Source organism: Sander lucioperca, chromosome 3, assembly GCF_008315115.2.
Source record: "Sander lucioperca isolate FBNREF2018 chromosome 3, SLUC_FBN_1.2, whole genome shotgun sequence".
Taxonomy (NCBI): Eukaryota; Metazoa; Chordata; class Actinopteri; order Perciformes; family Percidae; genus Sander; species Sander lucioperca.
Window position 1 is genome coordinate 17,748,108 of NC_050175.1, and position 26,410 is coordinate 17,774,517.

The 26,410-nt window shown below is 38.1% G+C and overlaps 1 protein-coding gene across 1 annotated transcript in view; it reads left to right on the forward strand.

The window, feature by feature from the left end:
- LOC116060479 (CUB and sushi domain-containing protein 1-like) overlaps positions 1 to 26,410 on the forward strand; it is a 366,236-nt gene that overhangs the window by 287,859 nt on the left and 51,967 nt on the right. Inside the window, exons 38-50 of the mRNA XM_031314040.1 lie at positions 670 to 774; positions 4,636 to 4,754; positions 5,126 to 5,195; positions 6,716 to 6,832; positions 7,825 to 8,034; positions 9,605 to 9,793; positions 10,331 to 10,508; positions 14,511 to 14,656; positions 17,055 to 17,135; positions 20,287 to 20,400; positions 23,708 to 23,824; positions 24,182 to 24,253; positions 25,348 to 25,494. Coding sequence (XP_031169900.1) covers positions 670 to 774; positions 4,636 to 4,754; positions 5,126 to 5,195; positions 6,716 to 6,832; positions 7,825 to 8,034; positions 9,605 to 9,793; positions 10,331 to 10,508; positions 14,511 to 14,656; positions 17,055 to 17,135; positions 20,287 to 20,400; positions 23,708 to 23,824; positions 24,182 to 24,253; positions 25,348 to 25,494 — 1,665 coding nt within the window. The remainder of the gene's footprint in view (positions 1 to 669; positions 775 to 4,635; positions 4,755 to 5,125; positions 5,196 to 6,715; positions 6,833 to 7,824; positions 8,035 to 9,604; positions 9,794 to 10,330; positions 10,509 to 14,510; positions 14,657 to 17,054; positions 17,136 to 20,286; positions 20,401 to 23,707; positions 23,825 to 24,181; positions 24,254 to 25,347; positions 25,495 to 26,410) is intronic.

Consider the following 26,410-nt stretch of genomic DNA (forward strand, 5'->3'; position numbering starts at 1 on the left):
GTAGCTTTAAAAAATAATAAATGGTACTGTAAAAAAGATACAGTATAGAATGTGTCTGATTACCAGGCAGTCAGTGCAATGAAAAGAAGAAAGGGAAGGGGAGAGTTTCACCATGAGGTTGAGTGAAGGATGGAAGAAAAAGAGAGAGAAAGAGGGAGAGGAAGAAGACAGGGAGGGATAAAGAATGATCTAACCTTTACAATTTCCCAGTGGAGTTCCCCTGTGACCTGCCCCAAGCACATACCTGTCACACACCTTTCAGACATGCCACCCATAGGGCAACACACACACACACACACACACGCACACACACAAATGACTGTGCCCTTCTCAAGAAAGCACACCGGGGAGCAGCCCACTATAACCACAGTGATTTGATGTTGGTCACAGAGCAGCTTCACTGGGGCAGATGAGAGTTACTTCACATAAGGACATCAAAATGCTAGCTGTCCATGGAGGGCGAGGGGTCGCTCACCTTCTCTACACATAATTTCCCAGCTGGTCTTGGGATTTAAACAAGACTTATGGTCAAAAATTGTGCTTGCTGACAAAGCATCATTTTGTGTTTTGAACGTACTTTTTAACTGTATGCCCAGTGTTGTGTTACATACACTTTGATGCTATTTTTTTATATTCTGTCATATGTTTATCTCTGTCTGTCTTTTACAGGAACCACTGCTCCCGCCCTCCTCAACTCAACGTCCAATCAACTCCTTCTGCACTTTCAGAGTGATATCAGTGTTGTGGCAGCAGGTTTTCACCTAGAGTACAAAAGTAAGTTAAAGCTTTTAAGATAGATAGATAGATAGATAGATAGATAGATAGATAGATTGATCGATCTATCGATAGATAGAATTAAATATTGATTGGTTTAAAAAAGATATACTGCTGAGGTAAAACATCTTAGTAGTAAATATTGGGTACCTTCACACCAGAAACCACAAATGCACACAAACCTGCAGACTTGCATACACATACACTTGAGCACACACACACAGACACACACACACACACACACACACACACACACACACACACACACACGCACACACACACATCGTTGCAGCCAAAACTTCAACATCAAATAACAAGAGTCAGTGACCTGAACTGGTAATGCCCGAAAGCATACACACATACTGAGGCCCAAATTGGACCACACACATAGAACACACACCTAAAGGAAAGTAAAGGGAAAACAGACACATACATACAGTACACATACACAAGGGCTTTTGTCCAAAAAGAGTCACATACAAACACACAACGTGTAGACAGACAAAGGAATGGACCTGGATATTAACATCATGCATTTACACACATACACACCTGTCAGGGCATGGCTGTGCTTTTCAGTCCTTTGTTGTTGTTTTAGCTTAGAATCACTTCCAGATCAATGAACTTGTCCCCTTTTGTGAGTATGTGTTAGAGCAATAGTGTGTGTTTGCACGCACATTCCTTTCCGTGTATTTGTGTATGTATGTGTGTGTAGGTGAGTGCACATGTTTGTGGGTCGATGGCCTGTATTTCTTTTCTTTGTCTTTTTTTTGGCTCTATGTGTCAACATGCCATCCTTAGGAATGATAACCTGGAAGAATGATGACTTTCAGGGACAGTCCATCATGTCTATTTCTTTGCAGTTATTCTCATCTTTTTAGTGTGGCTTATATTACTGGATGTGAAGATGTGATACTTACTGTAATTTGAACTTCCTGTACAGTATCATAAATAATCCTCAAATGAAAATGGCACTCAGTGTGGGTCAAGCCACTCTTATAATTTTATGTTTTAACATTTATTTTGCTCAGCAACACATATATTATTGAGTTGAGAGCTGTGCAGGTGGTAGTCTTTTTGGGCTATGTGGGATTTCTTTCTCTATCATGTACCCCTAGTTTCCATGGTGAGAGGATTTTGGATGGAACTGTACTGGCAGGAAGTTGGGATTAGATGTCTGGTCATGGGTCCTCTCAGTGCTTCATAACCAAGACCCAACTTGAGACCCAAGTCAGGGGGAGTTGAAATTATATTCAATCTAATTAGATTGTGTAGGTCTTGGGTCTGTGTGCCACTATAAGTAATACCTGAGTGGATCTGAGCATACTTGGCATCAGCTCTGATCACAAGGTGAATCATAATCATAACAGGACAAAAATGGAGACTGTGAAATGCAGAAATAAAATGTGTGGCTATATTTTTTATGGCCGCTTGTTTATTTGTTCTCTTGCTATTTTTGGTAGGTTTGAATCAGATCTGGCTGTACTTTTTCAGATTGGGTCCCTCTTTTTTTGGACAGGTATTTCTTGGTGTTTCCACCTTAAGTCAATGTCTGCTATTATGTGGCAAAACCAACACATTGCATCCCGTTTAATAATGTTTACCACACTACTACAAGTAGGCAAGTTTTTCCACGATCACCTTCAAAAATATATATCAAACATTACAGCGCCATAAGAGCTTTTGCAGCACTCAGATGGTAGTTTTGCTTATCTCACAATGAGTGCCAACACTTTAATCTGTAGCAGAATTTGTTTTAAGTTTGCCTGAGAGGTTATTTACAGGAGGTCTCACCACAAAGTAGTCTTTTAACTTTTTTCATTAAACACAGAAATCAATCAACTTAACCTGTTCCATATGTGATAAGATAACACCTACATGCGAACACTGTAGTAAAAAACCTGGAGTGTGTGTGTGTGTGTGTGTGTGTGTGTGTGTGTGTGGGGGGGTATAAAGTAATCAGACAGAAAAGTCAATCAGATCCGTGATCTGCGTAACTTCTGCAGCGCACATGAACAGATGCGCAATATTAGCTCACACATAAAATAGCAGCCTCGTGAATTTTCCTACTGTTGCTAACATACATTTATAAATTCTGTATAACATCGTCCCGTACCTACAGGGCATCAGACTTAGTTATTGATGCACGCACACAGTAGTGTCGACAAGTGTGATAGCGTTCCACGTTAACGCTTTCTTCTCTCTCGCTCGAGACCGCTGTGTCCAACGTTACTAGCAGGTAGAGCGAGCTACAACTGACAGGGAGAGAGAGAGAATGTATCACTACAGCCAATCCAGTCTGCTCAAAGCGATGGTCTTTTTCATAAATAGGTTGCACGTAAGGGGGAAAAAAGTAGCTTCCACTTAAGGGGCCCTATCTTGCACCCTGCGCAGCACAGCGCAAAGCCCGACGCAAGTGTCTTTGCTAGTTTAAGACCGACACACTTGTCAATTTCCCGTCCAGCACCCGCGACTAGGATTAGTGTGTGTCTGACAGGGTGGGGGGCGTGGCATCACGATGGTGGCTCTCCATCGTGATGTCGGCCAGCCATCATCGTCCATCGGCACAACTCTGGGGGGGGGGGTATTGTCAGCATTTTACAGAGAATCACTGCTTTGTCATAACCAGGGAAAAGAGGGAGCAGTTTGCTAGCACAGAGGTAGAGAGAGAGAGAGAGAGAGAGAGAGAGAGAGAGAGACGGTCAACCAAATGGAATACTTTCATTGATCAGTTGGCCTGACAGCCTGCTGATGCGCTGCCTAATAACAGACTGTGTGTGCATGCATGTGTATCTCCAAGTTACAGTCGCTTGCAGCTTTTTCACTTACGCTCCATCTAAAAGTCCCGCTCATCCCTTGCAGCAAGAACACACTCTGTCAGTTAGTCACACACACTCACAAATGTCATACACTGGGTCTGGCCCACCTGGATATGTGTGTGTGTGTGTGTGTGTGTGTGTGTGTGTGTGTGTGTGTGTGTGTGTGTGTGTGTGTGTGTGTGAGCTCAGTGGGATCACATCGTTTTGCTGGTAGGAAGGTAGAAAATGAACCAACAAGAACAGACACACAAACAATCACACACACGCACACAGACATTCAGTCCTCTCTCTCCCCTTCGTTCACTCTCTATCCCTCTTCCACCCCTGTGTTGCCATGGTTACCGCTCTAGGGCAGTCTCCTGCGGAAGTTTTCAAGTGAAACACACAAGTAGACACAAACACACGCACATGAACACACAGATACACTCTTACTGATACTATTTGATGAAGGGCTGGCTGCTGTCAAACTTATTAAGGATGTGTTTAACCTTTATTGGGTTGGGAATACACAACCAAAGTCATTATGTTACCTTCACATATTTTAAGCACATTTCAGAGGCTGCTGTCACTGCTGACGATGTACAAGCTTTTTTTATTGTACTTGCTGTCGGTTCATAAATAGGCTCTTGTGTATTAGAAAAAAATAACATTAAGAGCATTAGTAAATTAATCTGCCACATTAGTTCTTCATCAAATTAATCTAAATATTGTAATTTTCTCCTTTGTGTTGAAAAACTTTAATTTACTCAGATACACTATTACCCTGTGGGATGCAAACAAGTGCTCGGTACAGAGATGAGGTAAACTGATGTATTCATTTTGAGAGAAAGGCCACATGCAAGTGATAGGAAAAGCAATGATAAAGTACTGAAGCAACGACAAGGTAGAGAACAAAAGAGGAAACTTGTTTTGCTGTCACTGAAGTCCTTTGTCCAGAATCCACTTAAACCCAAGGCTAAGCAATGTTTACATAGAAAATGTAATGATAAAATAAATACTAGTAATGACCTCGTTAATTATGTTTATGTTCTTTTTTTTGTAGCTGTTGGTCTTACCACTTGTCCAGAACCAATGATCCCAGCCAATGGCATCAAAGCAGGAGACAGATATATGGTCAATGAGGTGGTGGCATTCACCTGTGAACCTGGGTACACATTACAGGTAATGAGCACAGACACACAAACTGACCTATAAATATATACATTTATATTTTTTGATACTGATTGTATGTAGATAACTTCTGGTTTTCACATATTAGGGCTGGTATTAACTCAACAGAAAATTAGATTTTCAAATGTTGTTTATTGGAAGCAGACTAAATATTGTGAGGCAAAATTTGTGTACATTCACAAACATGCAGTCAAGAACAATTAGCAAGCATGCAATAAGATGCAATTTCCACATTGGCTCCATTTTGACTTTGGTTAAATACACTTCAAAATTATTGTTATGTTCTAAGATTAAGTAAAAATCCTTACAGTATCTTTTTTTCTTGAACCTAACCCACTATATTATCACTTTCACACTTTCAGGGCCACTCTCACATTTCCTGCATGCCTGGAACTGTGCGTCGATGGAACTACCCACCTCCTCTTTGCATAGGTAACACACACAAACACACACACACAATCTGCTCTGCTGGCTTAATTGTGTTATAAATTATCGATACAATGGGGGACAAATATGTCCTGCAGGTGTGAGGTTCACATTAAACTTTAAGGCCTGCACAGCAAAGGGACAGAGGCATTCCTGTAGATTAGAGATGTGAGTGTACCTCCGCCACATAAACTACTGTTTGATGAATTTGTATTACTTATTTTCCATTTTGAGGGTAATAAAACATCTGTTCATTGAAGTCAATTGATTACATGTCAATGTGTGGAATTCCTCAGTTGCACATCATAGAATACTATCAAATAGCAATATTTTTCTCACAAGACCAAAGTCAGTCAGTACAATGATGTAGTCTAGCAGTTGAATATGATGTCAAATGACACTGCATCCACTCACAGTAACATAGTACATTCAACAAAATAAATAAATAGTAATGCCTTAATGAGAAAGTGTAGCTCTTAACTATGACTGTATTGGTATATTTAATGTTATAACCTTGAAATCAGATTTGTGGAAGTAAGCGACTTCTTACAGTTTAAGATTAGTATACCTGCTGGAGACAAACAGAATTGTGTACTTTGTGCTGAGAGCCAAGACGTCCCAACTTCTGCAATATAGTTAAGGGACCTTGATTACATTGATGTTTGCTTTTGGTGAAAACTCGTAGCAGGTCTGGGATGTCAATTCCAGTTAACTTAACCTTGACATGTCAGGACTAGCTAAACTCAGCCCTGCCACAGCCCCTTTCAGTATGTGTCAAATCTAGCATTTCCCATTTCAGTCGGAGACATTTGCGTCAACCAAATCATGTCAGTAGAAGGGTGCACCATAATAGGGTGCCATCAGATTTAAAATGTCTGTCACCATTGGTTCTCAAGTCATTACAGAAATTCAGCAAACATGGTCTGAGCCCCGATAAATACAGATACCTATACAGATCCTCGAAGGGCAATTCAGTTTCTACACTCAGTGGCAATTTTATTAGGTACACCTGTACAATCTTATTGCAATCCAATACAGATGTTCTGCCATTAAGTCTATTTTTATGATACCTATAATGTTCTTTCTTTTTCTTTTTTGACACTGTTAGGGAGGTGTTCATTCATTTACATGTTTTAGCATTGAGGTCGAAGTTACTGGTGGTGTTGTACTGGACTGCATTATATTCAAAGGTGTTTCTACTATTCTGCCCCTTATCATGGATGTAAATAGGGAGGACAAAAAATAAATCAGCACAACACCACCTTTAACTTTAAGTTAAAAAAAAAACAAAATTTAATAATTAATAATAATTAATTTAATAAAATGTATATTTAATTGCATTTGATTTTTCAGGTGTACCTTATAAAGTGTAAAATATCAATACTACAAATCCCACTGTCCCCCTGGTTGCTTCTGTGGTGTAACATTCTTTCTGTTGAAGCAAAGAGGATAAAGTGATGATCTAACTGTACACCACTCATGCGTTGCCTGTATTAACAATGTGTTTGCTGTGCCTGCATTGTCAGCTCGTTGCGGCGGGATCTTGTCTGAGATGAGTGGTGTCATCCTCAGTCCAGGTTTCCCTGGCAACTACCCCGGCAACCTGGACTGCACCTGGCAAATCACCCTGCCAACTGGATATGGTAAGTATTATGGGATGGAAGAGCATTCCTAAAAAGAATGTGTCACTTTCAGTACATCTGTTGGGGTAGTTGGGAAACACAGCCCATCTTTTCTAAGCACAAACTGCAGCAGCAACACATGGTTTATTGAAAAGCTTTATTACATGTTAAATTGGAGGCTGACACATGGTGTGTTGTGTTTAATGACCACAGTAACTGATGATTTGAATAGGACACATTTTATATTGTTTTGTGTGCATGGCATTATTGTCCATGTGTGTAATTATAGCTAGTTTTTAGTTGATATGATATATGACTTTTATTTTCAGTAATGATACAGTAGTAGTAGTAGGTCTGATACTAATAGGTCTGCCAAAACTCAGCTAATTTAAATCAGGGCTTAAAACAGTATTGTTTACAGCAGCTTTCCAATAAATAAGTTACATAATTTATGTTTAATGTGTTACAATTTATATTATTTGCTTGCTCTTAGTTTTTTACCCTTTTTTTAATGCAATTTAATGTTTTCTTAAAGTCTTGTGCTTAATGTATTACTATGCCCCCGTAAAGCACTTTGAATTGCCTTGTGTCTGTCTGGTGTTCTATAAATAAACTTGCCTTGCTTAGTATACTCAAATGACAAGATGACAAGAAGGCGTTACTGTCATTGTTTTGCAGACAACAAAATTGCAGTTGTGTCTTTGGTGCAGGCAATCGAAATATAAAAATAACAATATACGTACGTATATGTATAAGTGCAAAATAAAAATACAGTATGAAGATAAAAATAGAAATTGTGTGGAATTATGTGTGTACTTGGTCTCTGTGCATAGTATTTATGTTGTATGCACACTATGAAAGTAATGTGAAATCTTCGATCCATAAAATGTAGACCAACTATATGGCATGAAATTAAAGATTCTGTTGGGCATAAAAATCTACTGTAATTGTCATACTGTATATTGTTATTATGTATTGTATATAGTCTATTATAATCAGTGTTTGTATTCTAGGAGCCCATATTCAGTTCCAAAACTTCTCTTCTGAAGACAACCATGACTTCCTAGAGGTCAGGGCTGGACCCCAGCACAGTTCTGCTCTTATTGGACAGTTTACTGGCTCGCAGATCCCACCCCCTTTGCTGAGCACTACTCACCTGACGATCATCCACTTCTACAGTGACCACTCAGAAAACAGGCCAGGGTTCAAACTGACCTATCAGGGTGAGTTCACGTGTGATTTTAGACTTTTTACTTTAAATTTGTTTTTAAGGCAATGACAGCAGACACAAAAGGATACAAACCCTGAGGTATTACAGCAGGCACTTACAGTTGAATGTGGCCCCTTAAGCGATGCTGAGAGAACAGACCTGTATTTAAATTGAGTCGACTGTTTAGTTTCTCCCGATTTAGGAACACAAGATGGTTGCTTGAATGATTTAGAAAACAGAAATTGTATGCTCAAATGTTCTAAATAAATTAACATCCAAACCTAGTTGCCAAATTACAAAGCCTTCCCAACTCCAAGAAATGAAGGTTAGAATGAAAAAACGCTCTGAGATTTTGAGCTTTGATCCCTGGATGAGTCATGCTAAAGACTTAAAAAACCTTATGGCTTTCCTCTCATCATTAAAAGAGATGGATTGTTAGTAAGCCCCTGTGAGAGACTGGCATCTTGTCCAGCAGGCTTTACTTGTAGCCCTAAGTGCTTCACTTCAAAGACACAAGAGATGCACTGTGGGCCTCTACACCAGCATAAGTAGAACAAGGCTTACCAACTTACTCATAAGCTAACCCACATTCACATGCACATAATATTTTTTTTTCTCCATTTTTCCTCCCAATTTTCAATGACCAAGTCCACTAACACTGTAGCCCTTGTCACTGCTTACTCCCACTGTTGTCGTGTAGAGCTTGTGGACATGTTTCCTCACATGAAGTTGCACCAGATGCTTTTGTTTCACCTGGCAGCAAAGATTTTCGTCGAGAGTATGCAATACACACGAGGTTCATGATATTACCCTCAATTGTGTTGAGTGAACACAATTAGTAGTGCTTCAGTCTGGGTGCATGCTTTCACCCCTGCACCACTCAATGATACAAACTCAGTTCTGTACTCAAGGCCTAGGAGGTATAGGGTTCAATAGGCTAAATCTGCCGTGTGCATATCCACAAAAACTCAATGGGATAAGTGTCAACAAATCAATAGTAAAATCATAAAGGCTAAAATATAATTATTTGTTTTTTCTATTTGAGATTTTAATTTAAATATTTCCATTTAAGCTTTTCCATTTCACATTTTGAGTTTCATATTTGATGTTTCTCTTTTCTTATTTCCATTGCGATTTTCAATGTCATCTTTCAATTTAAGATTTCAGTTTGAGCATTTATATTTAAGCTTTTCATTTTAAATTTGACTTTCTACATTGTCACTTTACATTTTCAAATTATCATTTTACAATTCAACTTTGCTTTTTCAGTTTCCTTTTTATTTTAATAGTATATTTTAGTATTCCTAGTAGCATAGTAAAATAATGATTTTTTTTTTTTCTCTTTTCATTTTCTCTTTGGACTTTCAATTTGAATTATGAATAAATATATCCTCCATAGGCTATATATATATATAATATTCAACTACATGTATTTGTTAATTTGAATATGACTGTATGCCTGCCTATCCTGCTCACCAAAGAGCAGCCTTTTTTATTTGAATCCACCTAAACATTTGGTAAATATGAAATTAAACTTGAGTATTTCCACACTGGTAGTCATTTGTCTTCATGTCTCTCTTTAGCCTATCAACTTCAAAACTGTCAGGACCTCTTTCCCTTCCCCAATGGTGACATCATCAACAGTGACTACAGCGCTGGGCAATCAGTAACTTTTCAGTGCTACCCTGGCTATGTTTTGATCGGACACCCAGTACTAACATGCCTGCACGGGACCAACCGGAAGTGGAACCATCCATTTCCACGCTGTGAGGGTGAGAAAAACCAATTACTTTTTGATATGGATGTATAATCAATGGTTAAAAGTATGTACCATGATGTTGTACAACAAATGTACACTTCTCACATTATCTACTTTATGTTGTGTTGTAACTGGTGTTGTTATAATTTCTAGCCCAGAACATCCCCATCCCTCAGGTACCAATGGTAATTTAAAATCTAGACATTTAGAAAATGTTGTTATCCTAATTGAATTTCAGTAAATGTAATCTCATCTTTCATTGGTATCACAAGCCAACGTGTAAGCAGTTAAATAGAAAGTAAATATTTCTGTGTCACTTGGATCATTTACTCTATTAATCAAGGGACACAATAATGAGCTTTTATTACTATCAGTACTATACTACTACTGCTGCTGCTTCTACTTCTACTACTACAAATAATGGTAATTGTATTACTCACTGTCTACGGTTCAACAGTTATTCTTGTCTCCTGATCCTTGCAGGTCTAGCACGTTAGAAGAAAGTGACAAATTTGCAAATAGATAATCTCATAACTCTCGCTTTTTACAGCTCCTTGCGGCTATAATGTCACGGCTGAAAACGGGACAATCTATTCACCTCAGTACCCCACTGAATACCCCAACTCCCAAGACTGCAGCTGGATCATCACTGTTCCCCATGGACATGGAGTTTATATCAACTTTACCTTATTGCAGACAGAGCCTGTCACTGATTACATTGCTGTCTGGTAAGTCTGGGTACTCTTACACTTGATCTCATGTGCACACACACACACACACACACATATATATATACATATATATATATATATATATATATATATATATATATATATATATATATATATATATATATATATATACACACACACACACACATATATACACACAAATGCATAAGCTTCTTTTCAATGTTGCCCTTTATCCTGGGAGCGATTGCATCACTGACAGGTAAGTCTTGAATTTACTTATATCGCTTCTGCACACTAATAACAAGTTGAATTAACTTTTACTCTTATTTGTTATTCATCTCTTTATGTCCCTCACACACAAACACACACACACACACACACACACACACACACTGAGATATATTTCATTGGCGGAAACCTTATTCATGGTATTGATTGCATTGTTATTCATTACATATTTTACTTTATAGAAGCACAGTCTTGCTTGTACAAAGGTATATATCAATGTGTGTCAATTGTTCATTACTTTATCATACAGGGACACACACACACAAACCCATATGTATCTGTATATGGCATGGTTGATACACAGGGATCACAGCTCCATACAATCCTAATACCTCCACGCATATATACTCTGTGCTATGCATACAGTGACTCTCCTGCAGAAATAATGGGATTCAGTGTGGAGGTAAGATTGTAATAGGGAGTGTGAGAGTAATGCATTTACAATGGGACCACTGACCAATTCAATCTAACTCAGTACCATGGCCATACGCAGACCCGGAGAGGGCTCGGGAACTCTGGCAATAATGATGAGATTCAGTGGGGAGTGGGAAATGTAATGAGAGGACCAGTGGAGCTGGGTTCACAAATCCAACAGGACTCGGCTGGATCTGACAAGTTTGGGTCAGTCCAAGAGAAATTTCTCACTTAATCTCTGAGAAAACAAATATGTGTAGAAAAGATGAATGAAGTTCATTGTTTATTTCACTTGACAAGAAAATGCTGTATCATCATAAGAAGCTCAGAAAATGACAGCACTCAGCTATAATGCAGCCTTTCATTTTAAGATACATCCCAATAATATCTTAAACAGAGTACCATACATATCTATTCTCATATCACGGTATTGTTATTATATAAATGTACTGCTTCGAAATCTTTCACATGGTAACTTCTCATCTCCACTAAAAGACATCAGTTTACTTTCAAAGAGGTTGGTGGAGCCAATGTTCTCTCCATCGTAGGAGTGTTGTGGCAAAGAGTGCACTGCTTTTACTGGAAAGGGAAACAAGTGATTTGGTTGGTGGTGAATCATGTCAGCCCCTATAACTCTGTTAATGTATTCCTCCTCCTATTCTCAACTGCTCTGTGCTTGTGTCATTCACCCATAGCAGACTGACAGAGTAGATCAGTCTTATTAAATCAAACTTCTTTTTAATCTTAATTTCCAGAGGTTTACTTAAATGTGTGGGAGAATCACGATTCACTCTTCCTGATCATGTTGTTTCAGCAGGTGTTGAGATTACACCAGCAGCAGTTATCTTAACATCTTATGGCTTGAGGGTATTGACTTCATTAAATGGCTTTCACAGGACCGCATTCTTATTTCACTGAGGAAAAGGTCACTAACAAACTCTGTGAGCTTTAAGTTTTCTCTGTGCTGTAAGAATTTTTGCACTTTTCAGAAATATGTTTAAATAAAAAATACAACTCCCCAAAAACGTTTTATTAAATTTAATTGCATATGACAAAATACAATTAAGTAAAAATAGAGCCACAAAATTCTAACTCAGTTTTAATTTAAATGACCCAAATAACACATTTTGATACTTCAAATGAGCTCCCACACCTTCAGAAGGCCTTGAATTATTGAGGAGCCAAGAGATCCCAGGCACTCTTCATGAATTAAATTTTTAAAAGCCTTGTTTAATCCAATGGCATGTTCATTAAAAACCTAAAACTGGGCATTTAGGAACCTTAGAAAATGTAACCTTTCAGCAACATTCAATATTTAATGAGTAAAGTTAAGCCTTTAATCCATGGGCTTTGTTCAATCAACTTGTTTGAAATGGGTAAAAAAATAAAAAAGCAAAGCAAAGAAATAATGAAAATAATTTTGCCGCCCTTTCAATGAACAAGCACGTGGAAGTATTAGATGTTTTTTAACAAAGGCTGCTTTTGGTTTCTCTTCCTCCCCGGAATTAGATCCAGTCAGTGTGAAAGCAAATCTACAACTAGCATGTCATACTAGCATGTAAGAAGTTCATACTGATGCACCAGCACATTGTTGATGTTTGACAACTGTCAGCAGTCTGTTTATTCAGTATAATTTTATAATCAAATCAATGTAGCCATTTAAGTTTTCCATCACTTTTATGGATTTCCATTATATGGAATCTACAGATGCACTTTTGGAGATAATTGTAGATTTCTACTAAAATATTTTTGGGCAGAGGTGGGGGTGATTTTTTGCTTGCAGATCCATGAGAAAAATCTATATATTTCTACACAGAATAGAAGAGAAAATAAAAACTGTTGCAAACGAAAATAATGGAAGTTAAACCTGGGCAGATGCAGTGCAGGATGGTTCCATAGTTACCCTCAGGTTACTTATAGTTAAATAAAAAGCTAAATCAATATCATGTCATCCTCAAATTCCAATGAGAAAAATGTCACTTAGAGTCAGGCTGCTAAACTCGATCAGTAGAAGTCACTGTGAGAGTTTGTTTAAAGCACCTATGTAGAAACTGTACAATAATAATGTTTTTTATACCTATGGGAGGTGCCAAAATCAGAAATATAGTCAGACCCTACACCTACTGTAGTGGCTGTAAGAAATAGTCATAGTCATTGCTATTCTACTTTCATAATCAATCATCATAAAATCTAGTATATCATTGATATAAAATGATTGACCAACCTCTGGCATTTAGTCTTCTTATATGGCAACACATGGGGAAAAACTTAAAAAAAAAATGTTTTATTCCCTGTTGTGATAGAATTTAAAGGATTTATAATTACACTGTAAAGAAATTTAAAAGAGAAAAAAAACGTAGTACTTATATTTATATATTTTTATAAATATAAGTAATTTAAATGCTGTCCTTTATATTTTTTTCTAATCATTACTTTTTACACATATTATTATTATAGTACTTAAGCATTTCAACACATCCTCTAGAGTCATCCCGCGATGTCACTAAGCATATTGAAAATATGAGTATGCGTCAAATAAATCTTTGAATATTACATGTAATGAATATTGTAAGGGCTTTGCTTGACATGTAAAGATCAGTGAGTTGTGGCATAAAAGTAAATCAGAGAAATAGTTAACTCTATATCTATAATGTCCCAGCCCTAATTACATTAAATAAACACATTAGGGCTGGGACGATATGCTTTTGTCCCAGTTCAATTCTTTCACGACACATGGGTCACTATTTGATTTGTACTGCGATTCTAGAAGTATTGTGATTCGATAGTATTGAGTATTGCGATTTTCTTTTCCTTATCTTAACAAAAACAAATGTTCAATTATGTACCTTTAGAGACAATATATCATGAGACATTTCTAAAATCTAATTCTTTTCTAAAAAAGAATGCATTGCCCATCTCAGTCAGTCAGCCAGTCTGACATTTATTTAATTTGTAAAGAAGTACATATATATATATATATAGTACATAACGTATTTTCTGCATTTTTTTTGCTTTCGGTCTGTTTTGCTGGAAACGGATTTGATGTAGTGTTGGCGGTACTGTATAAACAGACAATATTTAGGTGAATCATTGGTAAAAAAATGTTAATAAAAAATATCGATTCTGGGGAAAAGAATCCATTTTAAAAATCGTCACTAAAAAATCACATACATGAATCGATTTTTTTCCCCCCACCCCTAATCCCCATAGTTATCTTTCTTCCAACTATTATGTGAATCTTGGTTTCTCTCACTCCATCCCTCTGCTGCAATAGCGTAAAATGTATCCTGCTTCTAGTCATTGTCAGTTGCCTTTGTTCTCTCTCTCTGTATTTAGGGACGGCCCAGATACGTCTAGTCCTCAGCTGGGAGTCTTCAGTGGCAACACGGCATTAGAGTCGGCCTACAGTACCAGCCCAAAGGTCCTGATCCGTTTTCACTCTGACTTTTCAACTGGAGGGTTCTTCATTCTCAACTTCCATGGTACAGATACACACTCTCACACACATTTACATACAGCATATACATTTACCTGTAGTATAAGTACACCCATATACTGTTAATTTCAATTAGACACATGAACACACAGGTATAGCCACATATATACCAAGTGCCAAGTTTTTACACTGACAAAACTTGGCACTACAACTTAATGCGGCACGGTGGCTCAGTGGTTAGCACTGCTGCCTCACAGCAAGTAGGCACTGCTGAGTACTGGGTTTGATCCCCAGTCCAATCCTTTCTGTGTGGAGTTTGCATGTTCTCCCGGGTTCATGTGGGTTTCCTTCAGGTGCTCTGGTTTCGTCCCACCATAAAGATATGCATGCTATCTAACTCCTGCCATTGCCCTTATAGGCACTAGCATTACACCTGGAGTTGATCCCTGGGCACTGGAGTATGGACTACTAAATGCAGAGGATACATTCCTTGTATGTGTAAATGTACTTCACAAATAAAGGAAATATTGCTATATATTATTATATTATAATGCACAAAGATGGTTTTTGTTTAAATATTTCCACATGCCATCTACGTTTGCAAATACCAAACTAATTTCCTCAATCAAAAATTACATATGGATATAGTCTTAGTATGAGTGTGGGTAATGCTTTGCAGGACACATTTCTAGTGCCACTTCCATAACCAGTGAATAGCAAAGAGAGATGAGGTTAGAGGCCTTTCTACAGTAAAAAAAAAAAGGGTCTGAAAGAAATTCTAGAGCATGGCTACTTTTCTTCTTGCATTCTTTTCCATTACTGTCTCCATTACTCTGCTACTATTTGTAAGAATAAACAAAAAGTTTATTTTCAAAAAGTTACCTGTTTTTTTTTTTACCTCAACAGGAAACATTTTCCATGGTAGTGTGTATCTTTTGGTGCAATAATACAGCCCTTGTGACAAAGGGTGCAACTCTACAGCTTGTTGCTCAGGGTGTGCATTTTCTCTAATCTCAAACAACTGTTTTTGAGGGAAACGTACAAAATATCTGCACCTCTGTCTTTGATCAAAAGTTTAAAATATGATTTACTTTAAATACTACTTGTCTATCCGTTTCTTAAACTGAAAATATGTTTTTGTTTATGGAACCAGTGAATCATTATTTAAAAATATCATCCACCATCTAAGTTTTTCACTTAGCTACTGTAGGAAACCTGATTTTTCGCTCAATATTAAATAGAAAAAATGCGGTTTCATGTTAAATAATAATGATGTTTTGTTATTGTTTGCCTATGTTTGTTATTCAAGTGACAAACCATTTATTGGCGAATTAATTAACCTTTAAAGCCCTTACGAAGTTCGCTGAATTAAATCATGTAGTGTTTTTTTGAACCCACAATGCCACCCTGACGGACTCAGCACCATTTGTGACACATTCATTTTATACTGAAATTATTACCTCTTCCAATGAGGCTATGTTTTCCGTTCGGTTTGTCTGTATGTTTGTCTGTCTGTCTGTCAGTAGGATTACGGAAAAACTACTGTCCCGATTTTCATGAAACTTTATGGAAGGGTGTAGCACAGCCCAAGAAAGAACCATTGCATTTTGGAGCAGATCACAATCACGAGGCGGATACACAAATTATTTTTAACTTTGGTTAACATTGCGAGATAGGGCATTTGTGCTGCATTCATGTGGTGTCGGAATAATCGCAAAAATTAGTTACTGAGTAAAAAATTCTCGTGGGTGCCCTCTCCAGTCGGAACATTAAAATTGCGAGAGAGGGCATGCCCTTCAAGTATTATTGTATTCTTAATTATTTTTACTTCCAGTGAAATACATACTGTCTTCTACACATACTAGATTTATAATGTAATATTCATTCTAGATAATACTAGCGTGTCAAAAGCATGTTTAGGACATGAAAATGCACACTACACTATATGCAAAGCCCTAGTTCAGGTTTAGTGAACAGTGGCCACCCATTACGGTACACGGCAGCTGGAAAATTCTGAGGTAAAAAGTAACCTCATGTCAAAGTCATATCCCCTATAACACCATGCTACAAGCGTAGCAGCCTCTAAAGAACTGCCTGGATATTTTAAATAATAAAGATCACTAATCATATCCACTGTCCCATTCTCCACATGGATGCTCTCTCCAAAAAGGCAACTGCACTGCTTGTTTTTAATGATGTCAATATGCTCCTTTGCAGCGACAGAATGAAGAACAATGAAGCATCATCTTTGTTTTCTGTTTCTTATTTATTTGGCTCATGCACATTGATTTAAAAAAATATAAAAGACACATGATTTTTTTGTTATAACAATCAAACTCTTACAGATCCCCCGAAATATGTCAATGCTTTAAAACTTAATTGCGTTTTTGTTTTTCAATTGAAATCTAAGGTACCTTTTTACAAATGTTTGTACCTTTCTCCAGCCTACCGTCTGAAGAAATGCCCTGCTCCCCCTGTTGTGGAGAATGCAGCGGTGATCTTTGAAGACGAAGACTTCCGGATAGGTAATAATCCTTATTAATAATAATATGACCCTTTTATACAGTACATACATACATGTATTTGTACATTCTTTAAAATTAAAAAGTATTTTCAACCTCTATTTTGGTACATCTTACGATCAGAATGACTTGTACCTGACAGGATTGACAAACTTTTAGGAGGTCATTATGCTGCTGATTGTAAATTACTCCACTAATGGGCCACATTACTTTGTACATGCATAATCTAAATATAGCAGGCTAATGTTGTTAAATGTCACTGTTAATTATATTTTAAAGTAAGTAAAATCCATTTAGTGTAACACTGTGTGTGTATCAGTGTCTGTAACACAGACAAAAACAAAGTAGCGATAGATTTCACAAAGCAACTTTATTATGAGTACCGCCTATTTGTGGTCATTACATATAACTATTGCTTGAACTAACTGCTTATTTATCCACAAAGTCTTGTTTTCTATATGCATTGTCTGAATTGTGTTAAGCTTGGCTAAACACATCGTGGACCAGCTTCTCTCTACTTAATGTACTGTAGAGAAATGAAACACCAAATACTGTATGTCTCCCAAGAGTTTGAAAAACATAACTTTTGAGAGAAATAATCGCTTGTCAAGGTTTCCATTTTCCCTCAGCTCTGTGTTATGTGATTTGCTCAAAACATCTTACTCTGAGGTTTGATGACCTTTTAGATCAACAGGAGCTGTAATTTTGAAAAAAGCATACATTTCATACAACCACAGCAAGATCAATTTACCCTGCCAGTGGTATGCAGAGCTAGTCGCTGCTGGCAAAGTATACAATCATTTCTCTGCATTTTGAAATGTCAACTTTTTATGAATTCAGAAAAGTTAGTGGATTTTTGAATGATTGGTTGAATTTGGGGATTTCTTATGTCTTTTAAAGACATATTTACAGTGCCAGGGTCATGAAAGATTTAATTAGCCCTCATATTGATATAAAAAAAAAATATCATTAGATATAGTGTTGACAGTGTTGTGATTTATAAAAATGACATCAAATAATTGCCACTTGCTGCACCACACCACAGCAGCACCAGGCCTGCACCTGTTCACAGCTAGAGTGAAGTCATGTTCTGTGACAGAGTAAAGACCAAAGGGAGCTTTTGATAATCATACATAGAAATTTCACAAGCCGTCAGAAAATGTACTGTGAACCTGGCAGAGTGGAGTACCTCAGAGACATCCCTAGCTTTGTTGTCGGTCAATCTAATAGCCAATTATACAATCTGAGAACACGCTCAAAGGAACACTGAATGTTATTGTTTCTTCTGTTCAACAATTTAAAAGTCCATGCCCCATGCTGTGAGCTTGCGCACACTCTGCCTCCCGGGCAAAGTTTGAAGCAAACATTACATCTTCCTGACACTTTTTAAGATGCCAGGTTTTGGGAATGTAAAGTTCACAGTACATCCACTCAAATGTTCTGACGGCTTGTGAGGTTTCTTTGTATGATCATCCCAAACTAGATCCCTTTGTTCTTTACTCTGTCACAGAGAATGGCTTCACTCTAGCTGTGAACAGGTTCAGGCCTGGTGCAGCTGTGATGTAGTGCAAATGGCAATTATTTGACGTCATCTTTATAAATCAACACTCACTGTTGTATTTGTCTATGTCCTGTTAGGAAAAATATCTAATTAAAAATGTTTATACATCAATATCAGGGCTAATAAAGTATTTCATGACCTACATGACTATAAATGTTTCTTTAAACGGTCAAAAACAAAAAAACATGTTAAGCCTGTCAAAATGGAGCAACAACATAGGTATTAATTATTTTGGAGCTCTCTACTTACAAAATAAATACCTTAAAGGTATTTATACAATACTCATATTACATTGAGAGAGTCGGTGTTGGGAAGGATACTTTCAAAACGTATTCCGTTACAAAATACAGAATACATGGCCAAAAAATGTAATTTGTAACGTATTCCATTACATTACTCAATCTGAGTAACGTATTCTGAATACTTGGATTACTTCCACATTGAATTGCATTTTATAAGTGTAGGAATGCGGCCATCAAATCCTGCTTACTAAACAGGCCTATTCTGTTGTGTTCTTCTGTTCCAACTGGCTGAATGTGTACCTAAACAAGCAGATAGATTGTTATATTTGTAGTCCCGAGCTGCATACTACAAAAATCTAACCGCAGTCTAAGCTACCACGAGCTAATTTTAGCTAACGTTAGCTATCATGTCAAACGGGGCTAGTCAGTCTTTCAACGGCTCTGGGGCTAGTAAATCAGCACATAGGAGAATGTAAAGTCACACGTCAACTAAGCAGGTAGCTACCTGATACAACTATAAAATAGCAAGGTGACCAGTAAAACTACAGCAGACGACTACCCCTGGCTAATTTAAAAAAAAAAATTACTTTTAAGATGCTTCTTCAGGTTGGAGGTGGAGTAATTTGGACGCTGAAAGGAGGTTGGTTGCTGGCAAGCAGAGGTTGCACTGCACAGTTATATTCGCTGTTTGAATTTCCAAGATAGAAACGCATTCCTGCCCTGGCTCTGTTGTGCCGGTTCCGACTCCATTGTGACTGATCACGCAAATAGCTAATTTTTTCATTTCATTTTGGGGCTTCTGGGAAATGCATGGAGTTGCCTTAATTTATTTAGAGAGTGAAAAAATAAAAAAAAGTATCGTCATGTAATCCATTGATTTCAACAATGTAACTGTCTGTATTCTAAATACCAACTATTTAAATTGTAACTGTAGCGTAATACAGTTAATCATAATTTGTATTCTGAATACGTAACGCCGGTACATGTATTCCGTTACTCCCCAACACTGGAGAGAGTTATTGGTTGCTGTAAATGTTCTTCTTGTCTGTACTAGCTGTAAAGATATTCACTCCTTGCACAAATCAAATGTAATAGATGAGGACAAAGTCTTTGTTCCATGCGACAATGTACTCAGGCAAATAAAATTTGACTCTGTTCTCCCTAATCAGTCTTTTTAGTTCAAAATATCCTGGATATGTGACTTGCATGTAAAAGTCTGAATCTACCTTTTGGTGTCAATATGATTTGCCCAGGGATTTTTACCTATACAGTCATCAAGACTCACCTCTGCAGAAACACATGAAATGTAAAATCTGGGATGACTTAGAGGTTTTCTGTTTTCCCGCATTAGGTGATATTGTGAAGTACCGCTGTTTACCTGGATACACACTGGTCGGAAAGGCAGAGCTGATGTGTAAACTCAATTCCCATTTGCTTTTTGAAGCCCCGGCCCCAACATGTCAAGGTAATGCAGTCCAACTCCGGAACCATATACACAATACACTGTATGTGTATGTCTATTTGATAAGCATATGGGAAATCTATAGTTAACTTCAGTTGCATTGTTTAAACATTTTCCTCAAATAAATGTGAATATATTTATCCTCACAACTAAGTTTATCAAAATTATACTTTACCAATCCTTGATCTATATTACATGTTGGAGTATTTCTCTGATGTAAGCTTTAAGAGCATAGCTTGTTTTCTGTTAAACTGAATGTACTGTATGTGTACTCTTGTTTTTTGTCTGTTGAACAGAAATGTATGTATGCTAACATTGCACATAAAATAATAACTTGAAAATGCTATTATATAATCACGTTAAAAACTGTCAAAACACCTTTTCATTAAAATAGTGCCCCAGCGATTAACAATTGCACTTCAAAATCAATACATGGTCTATTAATTGAAAACATCACCTTAAAACCCACATCTTCTTACCTGGACTACTCTCCAAATGTTGGCTCAACCTGCATTGAAGACCCTTTGAACCCTGCTTTGAACACCCTTCACATAAATTGGCCAGTAAGGTTCTTGTGTTTAATGATAATACCAAAGATGCTTTATCTGATGATACTAATATTAATCCTACTACTGCAGCTGCTGCTATGACAAGCCAAAATGTCTGCTGTGAGAAAGGTCAATTAGACAAATTGAGGAAAGTCCATCCATCCATCGTCATCCGCTTATCCGGGGTCGCGGTGGCAGCAGCTTCAGCAGGGGACCCCAAACTTCCCTTTCCCGAGCCACATTAGCCAGCTCTGACTAGGAGATCCCGAGGCGTTCCCAGGCCGGGGTGGCGATATAATCTCTCCACCTAGTCCAGGGAGACGCCACCCACCCTCCTGAGGAAACCCATTTTGGCCGCTTGTACCAGGGATCTCCTTCTTTTGGTCATGACCCATCCTTCATGACCATAAGTGAGGGTAGGAACAAAAATTGAACAGTAGATCGAGAGCTTTGCCTTCTGGCTCAGCTCTCTTTTCGTCACAGCGGTGCGGTAAAGGTAATGTAATACTGTCCCAGCTGCGCCGATTCTGCGGCCAATCTCCCGCTCCATTTTCCGCTCACTCGCGAACAAGACCCCAAGGTATTTGAGCTCCTTCACTTGGGGTGAGGACTCATTCCATACCCGGAGTAGGCACTCCATCGGTTTCCTGCTGAGAACCATGGCCTCAGATTAAAAAGTGCTGGTCCTTATCCCATCCGTTTCACACTCGGCTGTGAACCGATCCAGTGAGTGCTGAAGGTCATGGACTGATGATGCCATCAGGACCACATCATCTGCAAAAAGCAGTGATGAGATCCCCAGCCCAACACATCCCCTAGCTAATTTTAGCTAACATTAGCTAGCATGTCAAACAGGGCTAGTCAGTGTTTCAACGGCTCTGGGGCTAGTAAATCAGCACATAGGAGAATGTAAAGTCGCACGTCAACTAAGCAGGTAGCTACCTGATACAACTATAAAATAGCAAGGTGACCAGTAAAACTACAGCAGACAACTACTTCTGGCTAATTAAAAAATATAACTTACTTTAAGATGCTTCATCAGGTTGGAGGTGGAGTCTTTGGATGCTGAAAGGAGGTTGGTTGCTGGCAAGAAGAGGTTGCACTGCACAGTTATATTTCGTTCTCCCTTCTCTTTCTTTAATGTGAAATGCTGTTTGAATTTCCAAGATAGAAACGCATTCCTGCCCTGGCTCTGTTGTGCCGGTTCCAGCTCCATCTCTACCTCTAGCTCCTGCTGCTCCTCTTCCGACTCCATTGTGACTGATCACGCAAATAGCTAATTTTTTTGTTTTCATATTGGGGCTTCTGGGAAATGCATACCTTAATTTATTTAGAGAGTGAATCAACTTGTGAAACAGAGAAGTATCGTCATGTAATCCATTGATTTCAACAATGTAACTGTATTCTAAATACCAACTATTTAAATTGTAACTAACGGAATACAGTTACTCATAATTTGTATTCTGAATACGTAATGCCGGTACATGTATTCCGTTACTCCCCAACACTGTCCACGACCAGGACGGAATCCGCATTGTTCCGCTTCAATCTGAGGTTCAACTATCGGCCAAACCCTCCTTTCCATCACCCTGGAGTAGACTTTACCAGGGAGGCTGAGAAGTGTGTGATACCCCTGTAATTGGCACACACTCTCTGTTTCCCCTTTTTGAACAGGGGAACCACCACCCCGGCCTGCCAGTCCTTAGGCACTGTCCCAAACTTCCACGCAATGTTGAAGAGGCATGTCATCTAACGCAGCCCCTCCACACCCAGAGCTGGTTATTGTTATAGACAATCCATGACTAGCACAGAAGTCTAACTGGTTCAGATCAGGGAGGCACCCAACCCCAGTGGTTCCTCCCACAGGTGGTGGGCCTCTGGGATGGAGAGGGGGGTGCCACGTAGCTTCTTCGGGCTGTGCCCGGCCGGGCCCCGTGAGGAAAGTCGATACACCAAAAAACATTCAAACTTTAAAACTATAAAATGTTGTGCCAAGGTGAATCAAACACCTCAAAGATGCTTGTTTTATTACAAAAAGCAGAAATGCATTCAGAAAAGGGATCTTAATGATCAACCGTTAACCGACAAATCAAGTGTTGACCGATTAATACGGTTAAATGGTTAAAACAATATTATTTAACAAAATCAATATTTATTAGCAATCCAAATTCAGGACAATTTCACCCCATTTGCACTGACTGTATTTCCCTAGGAAATATTGCTCTTTTTAGTGAATTTTTGTATTGAAGAGATGCTCAACCTTCGCTATGAACAGAGTGTCCTTTCCATTATAGAGCAGGAGCAAAAGAAGCCAGCACTCTTTTACAAAGGACATGCATCCAAAGTGCTCCCTCACACAAGAGTCAGAGTTCAGCTCCTTTTTTTAAAATCCTGTAAACAGTCATCACACAGAAAGATTGGGAGAGGCTTTTTGCTCAAGGCTAATGAATAGGCTCATTCATTGGGCAAGTGGCATGTGGCCTTCAGATTCCACACATTCAGTCTTAGACCCAACACGACCCCTACGCATGAAAGCAAGTTGTATAAAATGCACATTTCCAAAAGTTGGCTCTTTTGGTACGTGTATCGGAGAAAGGATACAGATTATGGAAGTCGTTAGGTAAACAAGAATGGAGGGATGGATCGAAAGGACGCAAATTGGAAAAGAGAGTTGCTAGAAGCTAGACATGTACAAAAGAAAACTCTGAAACATTTTCACTGTTTTGAACATTCTGACTGGCTTTTGTCTATTACCCCTCCAGCCCAGTGCCCAGCCAATGAAGAGCGGTCTTCATCATCAGGAGTGATACTAAGCCCTGGGTTTCCTAGCAACTACCCAAACAGCCAGACATGCTCCTGGCTGCTTCATATGGTTCCAGGTACAGTGTGTCGGGGGATGCAACCAGTATGTGTCTAGACTGCTGTTTGTATGTGTAGGGTAAGGGTTATGTGTGAGAGAGTGAAACATCCATGTGTGTGTACTTTTTTATTTGAGTGTGTGTGCATGTTGTGCAGTGTGAGAGACTGTCTGTATGTAAAGTAGACCATATGTACAATGTATGGAAGTGCTGGTACTGTAAAATACAGAATGTGTCATGCTTGCAAGGCTGTGTGCACATATATGCATCTGCTTCAAGCTTAAATATGTATAAAGGTGCAATTGTGTGTGGTACGCTTTATATTACATATTGCAGCTTTTTGGATGCCTTTGTAAATAATTTTGTTTTGTTTCCCAGGTTACACCATCAATATTTATGTAGAGATGTTCCACAGCGAAAAACAGTTTGATGAACTGGAGATTTTTGATGGTATACAAAGCTTTTCCTCTCTGTTTTTCATACACCTAGACACACACACACATACTCACATGCAGATTAAATGTATGTTTGTTTATGAAAAGTAGTTTCAAAATGCACAACACACTCTCATTTGTGGTGTTGGAATTTTCCCCGCAGGAGTCCCAACTAGGTTGTGTAACAGTAAATTTGTGTTCAGATCAGATTGTGTGTGTGTGTGTGTGTGTGTGTGTGTGTGTGTGTGTGTGTGTGTGTGTGTGTGGAATGTAACTTTCTTCTTTTTTATTTATTAATGTTATTGAAATTACATATTAAGATCGTTATTTAACTTGATAAAACCAGTGACAACTAACAGTGTTTTGTTTGGATATTTACTAGTACCCACATCTTAGTTTGTAAAACAGCAAACATCATAACAAGCCATCAAAACTTAAATAATATCTCACTAGCTTTTGAAATATGTGATTTGTATTGGAATCCACAAGCATGGATGAGCATATATACTACTAACATGTGTATCCTGCTTAGCTCTGTTTATTTGTATTTATCTTGCCTGGTGCTAAACAGACTGTAGCTGCGTTTGATGTTGCAGACATCAATGGCATCATTGTGGCGTAGAGTGACTAGAGTTGTTTCTGAACTTACTTTGGGCTCCATCCACTGCCTAGTTCAAACAGACATTAGCACAGGTGGAGAGTTGTGGTCTATAAACTTGAGATGGAGCTAAACAATATGCTTCAATCAGAATCATGTACCACAAGTAATTTGGAGGTATTTAGCAACGTAATGATGCTGTCACCTTCATGTGCTGCATGTCTCAGCAACAATAAAACACTGTCTGACTGCAGCATATTGTTCATCTCCATCTTAGGAGATGGAGATTAAGTTAGGTTAATATTCATCTGGGAGATTGTAAGTGTATTATTGGTATTATTGGAATTTGTAAATTTACTGATACAGACATGAAAAGGTAATTCCCCCAACACACACACAGACCACTAAACAAAATGACATATTGTACATACATGCGTATACATAAGAACATACAAATATACCGTATACTGTACACACAACAGTTCTGAAATGTCATTCATTTGTTTCTCTAGGATCCTCAGGGCAGAGCCCTTTGCTTGTTGCTCTCAGTGGTAACCACTCATCTCAGCTAAACTTCACATCTAAAACAAACCAGCTTTACCTACGATGGTCCACTGACCATGCAACCAACAAGAGAGGATTCAAGATACGATACTCAGGTACATATAATATCTTTCATTTTGGATGAATCATTTTGTTCGTCACTCTGTTTATAATCAGCTGGTTATGTTATCAATAGAGAATAATATCAGCAAAATCAAACACAAGTTATCTCTATCAATTTAAAAGCTTCAAGATGTCTGTTTACTTGTCAGTCTGTATCTATCAACATATTTTTTTTTCAGTTTAAGTTATGTATGTATGTATATTACTTGAATGTCAGGGAGGAAAGCTACAGATTTTTCTTTTAAGAAAATCTCCTCTGCTTTATCTCTGCTTTTGCACACATTTGAATTGTACCCATCCTGATGTGTTGAAAAAGCTTTGACTAATGTCAGCTGAAGTGATTTGGCTCTAATAGCATGAATAACTAACCCCAACACCTTTCTTATCATGAAAATGAATTGATGCATCGAGGATGTAGGTGCTGTACCTAAGCCATGATCATTTAGAAGACACTCCTAATTGGAAGCATTCTTATTAATGCATCAGGGTAATTAAGAGTCCACTTAGTTCATTTGACAATTTGTTTCAGATTGAGTGTAGTATCTCTATCTATCTGCAGGTTCTTGCCAACACTGTGGTGTTCTGATCATTTGCTTTGTTTGATTCTGGTTGAGAGGTTTTTTTCAGCTGTCCCCTTCATCATGGTTTTTAACTTGTGGAGAGTTTGTTAAAGACGAGCATCAATATCAGTCATAGAAAATACAATTTACAGTGACACTGATCCTGTTTGGACTTGAGAGGGGTGAGTCGGTCTCCTGGCTCTCTATAATACTGAAAGAAATATGTGATATATTTTAGTCTGTGGGTTTTATCAGCACAATGGCCTGAAGTAATAGTGTTGTCTTTTCCCCATGGTGTTGTATTGCCCTGACAACGGCAGCTATACAGAGAACAGCAATTTATAGTTGA